General features: G+C 36.9%; 1 protein-coding gene across 6 annotated transcripts in view; it reads right to left on the bottom strand.

Moving 5' to 3' along the window:
- Positions 1-17,623, bottom strand: part of plch1 (phospholipase C, eta 1) — a 71,705-nt gene that overhangs the window by 25,844 nt on the left and 28,238 nt on the right. For all 6 annotated transcript variants that reach the window (XM_005937911.3, XM_005937912.3, XM_005937909.3 and 3 more), the window contains 7 exons: positions 14,390-14,536; positions 10,015-10,258; positions 9,505-9,634; positions 5,692-5,862; positions 5,040-5,133; positions 3,390-3,593; positions 2,637-2,757 (listed from right to left, as the gene is read on the bottom strand). In XM_005937911.3, the coding sequence (XP_005937973.1) occupies positions 2,637-2,757; positions 3,390-3,593; positions 5,040-5,133; positions 5,692-5,862; positions 9,505-9,634; positions 10,015-10,258; positions 14,390-14,536 (1,111 nt within the window). The remainder of the gene's footprint in view (positions 1-2,636; positions 2,758-3,389; positions 3,594-5,039; positions 5,134-5,691; positions 5,863-9,504; positions 9,635-10,014; positions 10,259-14,389; positions 14,537-17,623) is intronic.

The raw sequence follows: 17,623 nt of genomic DNA, 5'->3' as shown, positions 1-17,623 counted from the left end.
AAAAAAAAATACTAAACATAGCAAAAATACAACAACAAACAGAAACTAAACCTTAGAATATTAAATGAATCGGAATTAAACAGGTCCAATTACATAAACACTGGATCACCCAGTGCCATGACATTACCTGTTTAAGAATTACTTACAGAAGCTCAAAAAGTAACTAAAACAAAATTAAACAATTTCAGGGTGGTTTTAACAGTTAGAGGAAAATCCTGGAGATAATTCATTTATGTACGTTATTTTTTTTTGGGTCGGGGGGGGGATTTTCAAATATGGGGCCTAAAGAGATGGTAGTGCAAGAGGTTAAAAAAATGCAATGCAAAGTGCAAAGGGCAGCAAAAACTTCAGGAGTGGCCAAATAAACAATCTAGTACATTCATGAAAAACAAATGGACTGACCAGCTCAGGACCATAAGAAGGCCTGAAAAACCACAGGAAAAATGTAAGTGGATAATCATGGTATTATTTCCATCGTTAAGAAAAACAACATTCCAACATCTAATTGAATAAATGATACATCTACCTCAGGCGGGCAGACATGTTCTGATGTGTAGGGGCTATACTGTTTGCTCAGAGTACGCAAAATGCTGCAAAACTGATCAGACGGTGTTTAACAATGCAAACGGATAATGACCCATTATTACAAATATTTGATCCAGCTGGGTAACATAGTAGTTATACAGGTCTGAATTTTAAAGGTTTAAAGTAGACAGTTACAGGCAAACTCTGAATAGGACATGCCGTCAATCTGTTCCCTTTAAACTTAAAATAGCTGTATATTTCTGCCAACAATGTCTCAAAAATGAACAAAGTTAAGTTGAAAATAAGTTAAAGAACAGGCATACAACTTTTAATTAACTTTACCAAACATTTCAACATGCTGCCAAATGTAGTCACACTTTTTGTTTACTTACAGAAACTGAGGGTACTCCAATATCGTCTTTATTAGAAACAGATAAATGGTTTTATAACACAATCGCTGCCATCACAAGAAGCTGCAATACTGGATGTCAAATTGAGCCAATGTGGCAGCAGGAAGCTGCATCATTCAACACTTTGTTTGGGTAATGTTGGACCTGACAGAGACAAACCGTGGCTCCTCGGGGAGCTAGAGGAAGTGCTGCTAAACAGATGGCTGGGTAATAGGTGCTATTCAGTGCCAGGAATCACAGTGTTCTCTAATTATCTACTTTCTGCAACTTCGTATATAAACATTTCTGGGGAAACTTTCATTGTAATCACCAATATTTCGTTATAACAGTGTGAAAAACAGAAATTATGTTTATATCATGTTAGTGAGTAAACTGAAGGATAAATAAGCCAAACATAATTTCCATTTAGTATTCAAAGCTGTTTTCTCCCCCACTAAAATAATGGGATAATAGGTAGTGATGTGTCGGTCACGAACAAAACGGCTCTTAGAGCCGGATCTTTGACGTGAACGACGCGAGCTCCTTATCGCGAGCCGTGGGTTTTTTTTTTTTCTTTCTCTCACCCTCTCTCGCACTTTGTTTCTGCTTCAGTCAGCATGCGAGCCTTGTGCTTTATGCTGGGGTGAGGGGTGAGGGGCGGTAGTTACACTCAGTAGCACAGGAACAGAGCAGGAGGGAAAGAGAGAGAAAGAGCCAGGGACAACAACGTCACATTAGAAAGGTATAGTGATCATCCACAACTATTTTCAGTTGCAGATGATAAAGGATTCAGAAAGTTTATTCGTGCAGGCCTATATGACAGAGAATATGCATCTTCTTTTTGTTTTCATATTTTAATTTATATTTAATTGTGTTGTAGTTTGCAGTGTTTTGTGTTGTTTCACTTTAAGTTTGTAAAAGGAAAAAGCTGAAAATTTTAAATAGTTAAAAGTTGAAATATGAATAGTTGGTTTTTGTATTTTATGATTTATTTATTATATTTTATGTGGCGTGAATAAATAAAAGTATATTTACGGTGGCCCTTAGAGACAAAACACGTACAAACTCTGAAGCACATAAAAACTCAAAATATGTACAAAAGACAACAGAAGTGCTCCAGGATGCTGGGCGCAGTGTTGAACTTTTGTTACCTAGTGGCTACACAAGCCAGCAAGTACCAACGACCGGATTTGGTGTGTGGTAATAACAGGTAAATGAACTTTTTTTTAAAATTATTTGAATATATATGAGTGCTTGTGTATAAATACACAAACATACACATATGCTTTCAATTGTGTAATTTAAGTGATCTAGGTAGCTGCTTTGGAAGTTCAGTTCATGCTAGAAATGTGTTTTGGAGTTTGTACGTGCTTTGTGTCTAGGGGCCACCGCATATATTTATATATAAACATATATAAATAAAACCAGTTTTTTTACATTACTAATTCCTTTTGTGCATAATTTTATATTATTGTTAATAATAAATTAGTGAAAGCAACAAAACAACCTGAAGAGCCGGTTCAGAGCCGAAAGAGTGGGCTCTTTTTAGTGAGCCGATTCAAAAGAGCCGGTTCTCTAAAAAGAGCCGGAAATCCCATCACTAATAATAGGATAATGGAAGTGTCTAGTATCCATTAAACATTCACAAACACTCTGTCTCTCTCCTCCAGACACACACATTAAAAAACACACACACATAAACACAGAGAAGTTTTGACTCACTGGTTATTTATGAAGGCATATTTATTGATGGTCTCTATGACAGACTTGAATGGGATCTTTGAGGTCAGAGTGTAGCCATGCTGGACCATCGGCTCTCCTTCGGGACCATCCCAACAGTCCACTGTAGGAGAAGAAGGAGCAATGATTCATAAATACTGAAACTATTTATATACAGTTCTCTCCTCGGAAGAAAATACAGCAACACAATGCTACTGCTGTGAGTTTTTAGTCTGTTATCGCGGTTCAACTTTCCATATGGGAAACAGAAAATGTATTTGAATAACCTTTGATTTCACAGCTCTTCTGCATGTTTTTGAATGTTATGACCAGTTGGGATATTACAGGTTGTAAGATTGTGTTTTATGTTGAGGTGAAGCTCTTTTGTCCCCAAAAGGATCCATGCAGTGAGAAAAAACACACACAAACAACATAATTTAGTACATGCTGAAATCAAGATCATTTTTTACTATTATGAGCCACCAAACATTTTTGTCTAATTACGGTACTACATTTTCACTGCAGTCATACTGATTAGTTACAATATGAAAGGCTCAGGTGTTACTAGTTACATTAATGAGGGTACTGTTCTACAGCATGAACCATTAAGCAGTAGACCCAGTGATGTAGTGTAATGGAAGTCATCTATCATCCATTTGAACATTTTTACCTTCCTTTTTCTCACTTTTTCCTACATGCTTAATGTCTTCCGTGCAATGGGTCAGATCACACATTTAAATAGAGCTATATCTTTACCTTCTACACAGCGGCAACCAGACTGCAGCACCCAGGCATACATGTCAGTCTTGGAGTGGGAGAGGAGCTGATCTCCAGTCAAGTAGGTGTTATGAGAGGAGGCGATGAAGTAGTTACACAGAGGCTGGTCCATGTCTTGATTTACCTCATGGTGCAATGGGTTGAAAATGTCACACGTTGGACAGCGCATGAAATTTGTGAAACCTGAAAGAAAAATATGAATTTTAATTAACAAAAGAAATTACAGGGGAAAAATAAACATCCATACTGAAACCATAGTTTCAGTTATGTTTTACAGCTTTTGTGTGAAATAGACTAACCCCCCTTTTTATATATATCTTTATTTTTCCTAAACTAGTAAAATGTTTTTTTCTTTTTTTGAATAACAATCCATGGGATTATTTCAGAACTTCTACCCACATCTCTTGATCACCAAGTCAGTCTCTACAAAACTACAAATGGATCACAAATAACTCTAAAAACCACAGCGCTGTGGTTTCAAGCCACACTGTTAGATATACTTCACATTGTTAACTTTTGGGGGGGTGGTCCAGCATGAAGGGGAGTAAGAAGGAAGAAAGTTTCCTTTCATCCAGCGAGAATGCAAAGAAATGAGACAGGAATACCAAGAGCAAGCGAAAATAAGGAAAAGAAAGGAAGGAAGGAAGGAGAAGCAGAGAGTTAATGTGGGGAAGCAGACTGAGGAGGGGGATTAAAATAAGAAAGAGATTAAAAAAATGTAGCATAAATTTGGTGATTGATCACATGTGCCTGACCATGGTATATTGAGATTAAGTTTAGATTGTAACAACACACTTGGAGGCATGAATATTAACATCTGTTGGAAACACAGTTGTTAAGAGACCAAAAACTGTACAGCACATCTTTTTCTTCATGCCATAGAAAAACATGTACATCCTGTGACTTCTGTTTGGACACCTATGATTCAGAGCTGCAACACGGTAATACCGATCTGGTTGGCCAGACATACAGACAATGGCGGACTTCATGCCTCAGACGACAAGATTAGCCTTACCCCCTTGTCCTCCCACCCCTCATCTACTCTGGCCTCACTGACTTTTCTCTTTTCCACCACCCACATTCTGATTTGCCAATTTTCACACTTTGGCTGTCCTCATCCATCCTCACGCCTTCTCCTCCTTTAAGGTCACCCTTTGAGTACATGGGATGATACTTGAAATGACACTCAGAGATAAAATCAGAACCATTCACGGTCCTCCTTTTATAGTTCCCATCATTTCTTGCTAGCAGTTTATAGAATTTCTATTATGAGGATTGGAATTTACAGCCAATATTAAGAAAAATTGTTTATGAATGTCAAATATTTTTATGAATTTTAACCTGGAGACATACAAAGGGTAATATAATGTTTCATAATTTAATTTTTATTTTTTTTAACTGGCCCCTTTGTTACCTCCAAATAACCAAAATGACATCAACTCTATCAATAGCTGGTCTTGATCTTAAGAGTATGAAAACTAATTGCAAATAAAAGTATAAGCATTGGTGTTGCAAAGTGATGATGTGCCATGACAAACACAGGGAAGGAAAGAGAGAGGCTGACAACGTCCAAGATTTAGAAATGCAAATAGAAAACTCTGAAAGGGAGGATAAAGAAGTTAAAGTTACCTTCAATCCCCATAACGCATTGTTGTTTATTTTCTTCTGACACTTCAAACTTGTCAATGATTTCTGCAACATACTCTGGAGTCACATTGGTCATCTATACAGAAAAAAAGTAACAGAAAATGTGAAAAGACCTATATTTGCAGCATTTGAAAGGCAGTAAATACCCAGTTTCATTTAAGTCTAGAAGGTCAAGGTAGTCAGTGTTACTTCCCATTTTTGTACTAAATTCAGCAGCTCAATTTTAGAAACATATTAACCTGAGTATATTAGGATGGGAACAAAAAATGGGGCGTGATGAAAAATTACACCATTGAAATGTAAGAGAAGTAAAAACTCTGTAAGAAAAAGGAAAACCTTGAGAAGAAAGAAAAAGAGCATAGAAAAGTCATATAAAACAAGCCAAGTGCTCCCATGACACAAACCAATTTTAGATGCAATACATTGGCTTAGTGGAGCAGATTCCTCTGGGCAGACAGCTTAGGCAAAGGGAGTTAGACACTGGAGCAACAAGGAGAGCGTGAATAGGAATATAATGAATCTCTTTTCTGAGGCCAAATTAAAATTAAGAGAGCTGATTTTTGAGACTCTGGACTTCTCATTATAAAACTGTGATGGGTTTTAACATCCTTTGCTGAGAATTCGATTGGCGCACCTTTTGCTCGTTGTGCAGGAAGTTGACCAGTTCTTCAACTGTCAGGTGGTCCTTCCTATCGCTGTATGCCATCATCAGCAGATACAGGTCCCGTCTCAGAGACATCATCTTGTAGAAGACAGAGAACTCCTCGTATGTGAGAGTGCCCTGTTGATCATCTGTGTCTGCTTCCTGTGATGATGACAGAGTGATATGTCATTGGCGATATGACGATAGCTTGGAAAGCCTATTATTTTCATGCACACTCAAGCTCTGCAGTGTGATTATCAGCACAAGGCTTCGCTGAGACAGAAATTCTGCTCATTGTTTCACAATTAAAACTATTACAATTGAACGTTGTTGTACTCTGTGTTATGTTAAGTTAATCTTCTTCAGTTCTGAATAAATCTACCGTTGGCGCTTGTTCTTCCCAGTGAAGCTGTAGTTCAATGTGACATTTTGTCTGCAGTATGAAAAGTGCCATGAGTTCTTCCCACCTGTTAATTTATATGTTCCTTGATATTTGATCCAAATGATCATAATGCAAGAAGTTACATATTCCATGTCCTATAACTGAAAAGCTATTATCCTACCAACATGCAAATAGTCTTAAACTGTGCAGGGGTGCACACGGTAGCTGCATACTGTCTCATCCTTTTACACTCATACAGCACAGGTTCACACTAGCACCAAGCAGACACCATGGACCAGCATTTTTTCTATATATAAACACATTACCACTTTCTCTTTTTTTTTCTTCCGAAACTCATATCTCACTAGATGTTTCCAGGGGACATATACAGCTGGGCTCGCTCCTTATTCTATCCTGCCACCACGCTCCACCAACATCTCATATTACCTGGATCTCACGGAGGCCCATTCGACACTAAATCTAATAATACTAGCTAATGCCTCCATCGCAATCCCATAATGAGTTCACTGTGAGCATTGGGGACTCGATCATAGACAGAATCTACACACAACGAAAAGGAGAAATCACTGTGATTGACTTGGAATACATGGACAGAAAACAGACAGACTCTGGATATTTTAAGCACCAAAAGCTGTTCAGGTGATGATGTCTCCTGGTGCGTCACTGGAAAAAGATATATTGAGGAAATTTTCTTTCTAATCTAAATGCAGAGACTGAACACTTTCCATGTATTCCATTGTGAGAGGATGAAACATTTTGAGATTCACTGTATCATCTGTGAACTAATGAAAGACTGGAGAAGAGGAGGCTTAAAGGGGTTAATACTGTTCAGATTTTTCATATCAGCAAATTAGATTTATTTTAAAAAGTGATGTAATTCTTGGCTTAAATAGGGATTTACCGCACAACATGTTCTCATGAAGAGCGATTTAAAAGCTTAAAGGCACTGAAACCATTTCTCAGCCTCTACATCTGAGCAATAGGCCCACCAATGATTTCATTAAGTATGGTTTAGCTGAGTTTTTGTTTTTGTTAAATTGAGAGAACAACAACACTTCTCTGATGTAGTCATACCTGAGCAACTTGACAGTTGTGGTCCTAGTTGCCTATTGTGCCAGGACACCTACACAGGCAATCAAGCAGTTGAGTTTTATTTTTTTGATGATGGGATGCAAGAATTAATTAATCGGCCCAGTTAATTAACAAATTGTCAGATTGTTGTAATTACTTCTGATGTCTTTGTGGCTGGATACATTTGTTGGGGAGGGAGTACCATGTGTCATTTATGTTTGTTTTTGTGGTACTTAAAAGTAGAGATGGACCGATCCGATATTACGTATCGGTATCGGTCCGATACTGACCTAAATTACTGGATCGGATATCGGAGAAAAATAAAAAATGTAATCCGATCCATTAAATATCACGAAAGCACCTCACAAAACTTGCAACACGCCGTAACTCGCCTCAGAACGTTAGCACGTCGGAGCAGTATGCATCACGTGATAGAGCGGCTGTGGCATGCGGGACCTGTCGGTGGTCTGGATAGCATTTGGAGCTTCGCTAGCAACCCGGCATTTCATCTCCGACAAAGTTATCCCCGAGAGAAGTAAAGCAAGTGTGTAAGTCCATCTCTGAATGTTTGTAAAGCATTCCTGCGTTAAGCTTAACAAGCGATATATGGAGCGACTGCCTCTTCTTGCTGCTACTTCAATCATGAAACTGCTTAATGATCAGCTGATCGGCTTTTCTGTCGCGAGTCCGTCGTCTCTTAGTTTGCTTTTGGCCCACTTTGCACCAGAAAGAGGAAACCAGCGGCTGAACAACAGCAGCACGTTTAAGCTTGATAAGCTGTTGTTAGAATTTATTTAATATTACTTTCTACACCAGGATCTTTTTCTACGTAGCTGACGGCTGGTAACTGTGCAGGGGCGGATCTAGCAAAGTTTAGCCAGGGGGGCCGATTGTGCCCCCTTTTCACTGTTCATGCCCTAAGACATACTTTTCTTTCTTATTCTCATTTAAAATGTCTAGCTTTTAATAAATAATTATCTGACACCCAAAGTTTTAATTTGATGCAAAATGAATAGAAGTCAATTACTGTATATAGTACTATTAAGTCTAATATATATACCCTAGTAAGCTATAGTACTTTTTCCTTTGGGAAGGTACCATCTGTGCAGTCTGCAATTTTGTTGAAGAAAGATGTTGAATCTATTTAATATTTCTTGAAAAATAATTGATTTCTGTGCATTTTTTTTCACACTGCATCAAATTAAGGTTGATTACGTCGATTAAGCATCATGAGGTGGAGCTGAGGGGTGGTTCCCTATTTTTTATTTATTTATTTTTGTTGTTGCTGGGAGTTGGAACCCTATTAGTTAGGTTGCTTAATATTTATGCTAAGTACTCTTTAAAATACCAGAATAGGGAGGATGGTGTAGGTTTAAGTTTATTAGATTGATCAGTATTGCTGAACTATGAAATATTTTTTTTTGCATACAGGTATAACAGAATAGCTTTAGTGTAGTTGTTGTTTTAAACTTGAGTATGAACTTATACAAAATGCAGCAAGATATTTAAAAAACAGTTTTGTTGATTAAAAAACACTATATCGGATTCATATCGGTATCGGCAGATATCCAAATTTATGATATCGGTATCGGTATCGGACATAAAAAAGTGGTATCGTGCCATCTCTACTTAAAAGTAAGAGCTTTATTTTTAATGCTGTACGTTCCTAAAGTACACAATAATTAACATTAGAAAAGCCTGCGGTATATACAGTCTGTGGCAGGGGGGCTACAAGAGGGTCCAATCCTGCCCACAGAATGGCTTTGAAAAATGTGGCCATTTCAGATGAGGAGGGCATAAAATGTGAATGTTTAACTGTATTTACAGTCTCTTTTTTATAAAGATATAAAAATTACTGATCCATTAAAGGTAAATAATAATAAAAAATAATAGAAATTATCTGTGAATTCGCATATAATTTATTGTTGCTGCATTGCTTTTTAGTGTAGAGAAACTAAAACCAAGTTGAAAATGGTGTGTTGAAATTGCAATAATTGTGTACTTAAACTTATTTAGACAGAATGAAACTGGGCTGTATTTGCCCCATGAAGAAAAATGAGACTGACACTCCTGGTGTCTGCAGCCGGTACATTCCTCACTATCACTACTGTTCTTACATTAAAATGTTCTTTTCCTATAAAATTATCTCATGCATGAGGGCTAAAATACTACTAAATATCTCTAACATATATATTTGAATTACACACAGGCATAATAATTACAACAGCTGAGCTCCTCTAATGTGCTAAAATGGAAAACCTTTATGTTGACCTAAATATTTATATACAATAAATTATATAAATTCATTTGGAATGGTTTCATATTCTAACCTGAAACATTTGCTTGACCTTCCTGCGTGGCAGATTGACATTCAGCTTATGAAGAAGTTGGTAGATTTCGTCAATGTTTAGCAGGCCATCTCCGTTCTTATCGGCCTCTTCAAATGTCTGCTTCATCCATGTGAGACACACACACATTAAGGAAAAAGACGTAGGTTTTATGTTTCTAGGTTTATAAAAATTGTCAGGATCATTTTTTGCATTTCCACTTGTTTAATAGGAAACACTGACAAACATGGATGAAAAAAGTTTAGGCAAAAATATGCTGATTGCCGGCTTTAATAGTAGAAATAATTTTTTTGACGACGTGCATGAATGCAAAGTTATTTTCTCAAGGAAAACAATTATACTTTGCATTGTGGTGAAGAATTGTGCATTGTGGTTTATTTTAAAGGATTAAATGTTTCCTTCTGAACTTAAAAAAATATGAATACAAAACTCTTTTCCTTCCTAGAAAACCAATGTTCATGATTTCTCTGTAGCTATTTGTTTAAAGGATATTGATCGTGTGTACGCTGGCGTTTGGCCAAAGAGTCCTCATCACTGATTCCGGCCATCAGGTAGCGAAGACCAGTTATCCAGGTTCTGGCTTCCTCTGCATTTGATGTCACCAGGTCAAGGGACTCCATGTGGTTTCCATGATAAACAGTGAAACAGCAGGCAGGGTCGAAGGTGCCATCCGCATGCCGATGGAAGATGTCCGACTGGCCGCCCTCTGTCACCTTATACAGTGAATCGATGGTGACTGATAGTGAAAAGAAAAGATGGAAAGAAAGGAAAAAAATAATAAATTAAAAAGGCAGCTTTTAGGTATCATTAATAATTGTCTCTCTAGTTAATACTGAATAACAACTTAAATGAAAGGCTGCTGATATGAAACTTTTGAAAAAAAAGTAGCTAGTTAGTTAGTTGGTATAATAGGTATTATAGTAATAAAAACTAAAGCTTTGGTATAACATTGTTGGTAAAAAAAAAATATATATATATATATATAGATATAGATATAGATCTATATCTATATATATATAGATATAGATATAGATATAGATATATATATATATATATAGAAAAGTGATAGAGTTATGCCATCTGTTTACATTTAAGACACAGACATTTATCCCGTGAATGCACATTTGCTCTAAATTAAAGTGTACTATAAAATATTGATGTTTAATCTTTAGAAAAAATTAAAAAAGCAGCACCCAAACACTTTTTTAAAAAATCAATAAAAAATTATATGCATTTGGTTCAGTTTAAATTTATTTATATGGAGCCAGTTGTCTCAAGGCAATTTGTATTCCAAGGTAAAGACCCTAAATTATTAAAGAGAAAACCCCAACAATCACACTATTTCAAGTTAGCAAACACTTGGTGACTATAGGACAGAAGAACTCCCTTTTAACATGATAAAACCTGCAATCTACCATCAGGTGGGGGCTGAGAAGAGAAATAAGGAGAGAATAGAGTTTTTAAAGACGAATTCTTAAATAAGGTTGAATGGGCTTGAGGGCTGGAAGAGACAGGATGGAAAATTTAAAGTTCATTATTTGCTGACAAATTGAAAAAAAATGGATTAACAAAATTAATTGTCTTTAACTTCAAGAAACAGAAGAACCTACAGAAGCATAATGACAAAAACACAAAGCCAGCAGAACATAAAACAAGGGATAACATGAAAAGAACATGAAAAGCTTTTTGAAAAATCACCATGATTAAAAAGATGCCAGTTCCTTCACACACTGCTTTTATGTGAAATACATAAAGGCAGAGAAAGAACATAAGCTGCTCCTATACGCTGCAGAATATCACAGCCTAATGAGATTTCAGTATAAACCCAGCTAACTATGAGTCTGTGCCTTTGTGAGGAAAGAGAGAGTGCCTGCAGTAAACTATGACCTTTGCTGAATCTAAAATCCACTCAATGCATCACTTCAAGTTGCTGCTTTTTTCCTTATGTCTATAAAATGTTTTGTTAATGACTCTCATCAACGCACAAAGCCCTTTACTCAGAAGAGTAAACGTTTTTGTTTTAGCATAATATTTAAATGACTAATTAAAGAATTGATGAGTTTTTCATTAAATGAATTGCCTCTCTACTCATCCTAAAATCAATTTTGTTATGATCCATTCCAAAATTATCCACCATCACACTCTTACCATGTCACTTCCTGTTACATTATCTCATCTCTGAAATCCTGCTACAGTATGACAGAAAGTAACAATATGGCCGCCTTGTTTTGATACTGCTTAGAAACACACACACACTTTCAAAGAAATATTCATGCAGCTGTTGTGTGTTTCTCTTAATCATGTCAATGGAGAGTATCTAAGAGGCTTATCTAATGTTGACAGTCTACTCACAGACACACACAAACACACACACTGCCATGTACACATTTAAGGACAGGTCCATAGACAGATGTATGCCTCAGTGGGTTGATATAAAATAAAAAAGTGCTAACGATGCTTTGAGGGGGCCGTGAAACATATAACGATAATCCTCTCAGAGCCAGAGCAATGTGGCAAACTCAGATTATTAAACTTCAACAGACATTCCAGGAAAAAAAAAAAGGTTTACCGCTGCAAAAAGAAAAAGGAAATGGCCACAATTTGTCAAGCACTTTGAAACACGATATGTGCTAAGAATAAATAAATAAATAAAAGTATTATTAGTGCTATTATTATGTAAGTAGAAATAATCTTATGTTGATAGCTTTTTATAGCTTTAACTGTTGAGTATTGTACTAGAAACAGTACAATGTCTAATAGTGCAACATCTGCGTGATCAGACAATTAGGCATGCAAAGAGCAGAGTGGGGTTTGTAATCTCACTCTCATTTGTTTAGATCTAAACAACAAAAGCGCCTTGTTTCAACCCATAGCAGATTATTTTTTTCTGTATTAAACCAAATCACAATCTTTCCAACAAGTTACACAGGTGTAAATAACAATATATAATACCAATGCCATTATTTTAGGATTTGTTTTTTGTTTTTTCCAAATTCAGCAATTCATATTAATAATCTAATGAATGCTGCAATATTTTTTGGTCTTCTTTAGGCCATTGTTAGGAGGCAGCTATGCAGCATAATGATGTCATGATATATCACAGCCAATTCAAGTTTTGGGTATGTAAACATGATGTTACTGTTGTGAAATAAAAATGACACAATGCTTTCCTAGGGTGCTAAAGATGTATAAAAACAAACAGGTCAATTTAGCCTGTTGGTATGCAGTAGCTAGGCAATATTTTGATATCATAATATCTGTATCCATAATATACATAGGAACATTGAGGGGCCTAATATGTACCTTTGTGCAAAATTTGGTCAGCTACTGATTTTTTAAGAGAACTTCACTGAGATAAAAACATTTGTGTGTTATAGTAAGATGCAGCAATCTTAGAATATTACAGTAATGCGTGACACAGTACTTTAATAGTAGCACTTTATAGCACAGTCTTGTTGGAGCTAGCGGTGAGCAATATACTCTATGTATCACAAGTTTTTCCACGTACAATGGTTAAAATGGCTTTATTGTAACCACCGAACATAAATTGCACAGGCAAAATAAAGCTGTCTGCATGTAATTGACTGAGTTTATTTTTTCTCCCACACACTGCGAATGCATCATTAATCCACCCCTCCCAACCACTGCGTTCACCATGCGTATTTATATACTATCAGATAAGGAAAAATATGGCAACAGCGTCAATTTCAGACGAGCAAGGGAATGCGACTCGCTGTCGTTTGGATATAACAAGGAGGATGTTGCACAAAATGTGGTAATTTGCAAAACAAGCTGTAAAACTATTGCCGCAAAATGCAGCAGTACCACATATTTATTCCACCAGCTGAAAAGTCATATAATGTAGAATGAAGAATGTTTTAAAGTCCACATTTTCCTCATATATAGAAAATTAAGAAGGACAATCACCTCAGCAACTAAAGGGGCAGGCCAGCAATTTGAGGTGGACTTGAGCAACTAATGGGAAAAATCAGAACATGAAACAGAGAAATTATCTGATTTTTATTAATAGATATATCTCATGCTGCAACTGTAAAATGTCTGCACTCTACTTTGGTCATATGGCATCTTGTGGTAGCAGCCACAAAGAAACTACAAACAGAGTTGGGGTTGATGGATGGGTCCACAAATCACTTGATTTAACACAAAATACTTCTGCTCATTTCTGATTTTTAATCAAAAATATACACTACTTTCAATCGTGAGTATTTCTCACTGTAACAAAAGAGCTTTTTTCAACAAAGAAACCTTTCCCAGAACTTCTCTGGTTGGTCAACTCCTCTCAGCATTTGTTTTCAGTCACTATTTTGCACTCTTGAGTTACAAAAGCAACCATTTGACCAATAGACTAGGTTAAAGCATAGCATGGTTGCCTGTAAAAACTACATTTAAAAAAACATCCAATTTTTTGATATGTCAGGGGATTGGTGTGCTTGACATTTAAGCTCCAGTACAAATCTTTGGACCATAGTGCAAATGAGGCCCAAAAAAAAATCTGTCTGAAGGAGTCTTTTAAGGTCCTCTGTTTTATTTGTTTTTGTGCCTGAGCCTCACAGATGTTTACTCTGAAATCGCATGCACAGACTCAAGGCAGATCACCCATATGGTCACTTAGGTTGAAGGCTTGTACAGTGCTACTTCTTGATGTGCACCTTCAACTTAGACAAACTATGAAAAAAAGTTGTAATAAAGAAGATTTTCTCCATTAAATGTATCCACGATGTTTAGAAATTATACCATAATTTGATAGAAAGCCGGACAGAAGGACAGATGCAAAAATAGTTTGTGTATATTATTTTGAATCTGTGTATCGATGCAGAGGAGTGTGTGTGCATGCACGCATACTCACTCTTGGCCTTCTCACTCTTGCGTGAGGGCTTCCAGCGGATGCAGGAACGATGTTCATCCAGGTAGAAGAGCCTTACCAACCCTTTGGATCCAGCCTTCAGCTTTACCATCTGTGTCCCTGACTGCATAACACTCATGCATCGCTCCACTGCAAATAACGCAGACACACAAACACAAACAAGGTTAGCAGAGAACCGTATCAAGACAAAAAAAGGAACAGGTGTTTGGCTTTAACTGTATTTTCTCAGGAAGAAGTGTGGCAAAGTGTCACAGAGTCACACAGTTAGTAGTTGAGCCAGCAGCTGATGTGGGTCAGACACCAAAATGAACAGAGATTCTTCTGTGTAAACACACAGGGCTGCTTTTCTGTTACCCCGCTGACCTCCCCATGAGAGCAGCTCAGAGAAGGAAGAAGTAGAGCGATCTCAGAGAGAGAGACTTGTCTAATGTGTATGTCTCTGTTCTAAGTTTCACAGAGAGCCTAAAGAACTGTTTGAGGAAAAAAATCTTCACATTATGATGAAGCAGGTGGAAGCTAAGATTGGGCTGCATTAAAGGCTGTTGAATTTGTAACATACCTCTGCAGATTTCTTCAGTTTTAGTGTTTCAGTGGTTTCTGGTGTCTGTCTCTGACATTTCTCCCTCTTCCCCAATCCAGCTGGATTGAATGCAATTCTCTTTGAGGGTCTCACAGTATTGAATAGATTTCTCCAATAAACTGAAATAATTCAAAAGCAGAATCTGTGTTGCTGCTATTCTGGATTATCTACAGACCTCACCGTGAACAGTATGATTTAAATCTATGATTTGTTGATGTTGTCTTTGTGGAGAAGAGTTTATGGTGACTGGATTTAGATGAATTCACTCTCCGGCTTCAAGTTTTGGTGTGTGCACCTGTGCCATCATTCCTTTTTTTTTTTTTTTAAGTACTGTGGCATTTTGAAGTCTCTGCCCATCAGCTTTAACATCAAACACACACACACTTATCGCAAACCGATGCTTAACATTTTCACATTAAACACAGGCAGGTGAAGGTCCACTCTCTGTCAATGCACTGCATCGTATATATGTGTGTCTACACTATACTACGAACTGAAAACTCAATTTCTGGTAGTTATCTACTGGAAAAGGTTCAATTAAAGTGACTTGAAATGAACAGGAGTATGGCAAGAAGAGGGCAGGGTGTTCTGAAGAGGAGCACGGAGGGACTGAAATGATGGTAAGAATTGACTTTGTGTTTGATTGCTTGACTGTCTAGCACTGTCCAGCTTTGAGAAAGGATAAAAGACAAAGCTTCAAACTTTTTACTTTGCGTGACAGCTGGTGGCAGAGATATAGACAGGGATGACAGCAGAGAGAGGGAGAGATTTCCATCCTCATTAGTGGAGTGTGTGTACGCCTCTGCGTGTATGTGTGCGTGCATGGCTGTGCATATTTCATGTTTTCACATAAGTATGCATCATTTCTGTGTTAACATGCATCAGTCCACACATACATGGATGCAACACTTAAATAAAATAGAGAGGGGAATAAAGAGGTTAAACAGAAAAAATGTTATGAAATACCTGAAAGGTTAATATTTTAGTGACAGGTATTCAAATATTTGCCCTTAAAACAAGGCTGACACACTTTTAAAAGCCTTCCCCTCTCTTGACAAGACTGCATTTCATTGTACAGAGTACAACGAACAATGACAATAAAGGCTATTCTCTATTCTAAAGCTTGTCACTGATTGTCTGGTGTGTTTTCTCTCACCTTTATCTGAAAAAAATGTGACTTCTGGTTGAAATGTAAATTGTGTTTACATAGGATGAAAAGGGGAACAGGGAACAAACAAGGAGTGTGATGGTAATTTACTTAATCAGTGACAAGCTTTAAAATCGGACACAATGATTCGATTTATTATAAGGGCTACTTAGTGAAAAAAAGATAATAGGAGGCAGATTAAAATATGAAGAATGGAATAAAAGCAGCAAAATTTGTAACGTATATAAAACAGCTTAATCTTAAATTTTCCAAGTTTGTGCTCCCCCACTTTTAAAAGCAATGAAGTAGCCGTTTAACTGTAAACTATAAGCCATTTCAGTAGATTATGGTGATGAGTTAATGTCTGACTTTAGATGTATAATGTGGAGCCACACCACAGGCTGGAGCTGAGGAATTCGCTTCCCAACCCTTCAAGATGGGAGGCGATTAGTGCCAAGTGTAACACTTTGTATTAAGGTATAAGTATTCACGGTCAACTAGTTATTAGGATACATAGTTGTAGCATTAGGGCCATTTAGAAGTCCTTATTCAGCACTTATTGATGTCTTATTCAGCATTACTGTATTCTATAATTGCTTGGCCATTAAGAAATTTCCCCACAAGAACCCTCTGTGTCTAAAAACTGATGAATTAGTCATGAAGAGATTACTTTGGGATTGGGATCGAATTTAAGGGTATATGGACAACTGTAATAGACCTAACAAGATGTAATTCATGTACTTTCATGGGGCTGTAATTAAGAGGTTACTGATAAAGAGAAAAAAAAGCTTAATTTTATAAACCAAAGTGGATCGCTGACAGTTTAAAACAAGAAATAAAACATACACTTCAGAGTTTACTTGTAAAGAGTTACTCATAAAACATTAAAAATTTAGTGGTGCTGTAAGGTAAATGCCAATTCTTCTCCTCAACACAGTATATAAATGAAAGCAAGCTCAAGTTCTCATGTCCCATTTCAATGTCTTGGATCAAAAAATAAAATGTACTCAGAGAGAATTCATGCTAAACAAAAACTTGTCACGGTACTTGGCCGTGAGGCCCAGTGTTTGAGTTCTAATGCATATTTTTGTAGTCACATGTTGTAGTTTAACGCATCTAGTTGATTTCTAGTTTGCATTTTAGTCCTTGGTTTCTTAGTCCCTTTTTTCATCTCTCCCTGGTCCGTGCGTCGACCTGTCATGTTTCATGTCTGTGTGGCTCTTATTGTCAAGTTTGTGCCATGTCTATGTCTCTGTGTTTCCTGTTTTATTTTGGAAGAGTCTGGTGTTCTTTGTTCATTGTAGTTAGTGTTACTCTCCCCTGTATTGTCATTATGTTTCATTCTAGTCAGCTGTGTTCGCATGCGTCTCCACTTCCCCTGATCACCTCATGTGTGTATTTAAGTCCTCAGTCTTCCTTTGATTGTTGTCACATCATCTGTTCAACTTCACCCATGTTATGCTGGGTTTCAGGACTCTGTGCTGGTCAT

The sequence above is a fragment of the Haplochromis burtoni genome, unplaced genomic scaffold, assembly GCF_018398535.1.
Source record: "Haplochromis burtoni strain Fernald_Lab_line unplaced genomic scaffold, NCSU_Asbu1 Contig_216, whole genome shotgun sequence".
Taxonomy (NCBI): Eukaryota; Metazoa; Chordata; class Actinopteri; order Cichliformes; family Cichlidae; genus Haplochromis; species Haplochromis burtoni.
Note: the sequence above shows the minus strand (reverse complement) of the source record. Positions and strands in the feature narration are given on the sequence as shown.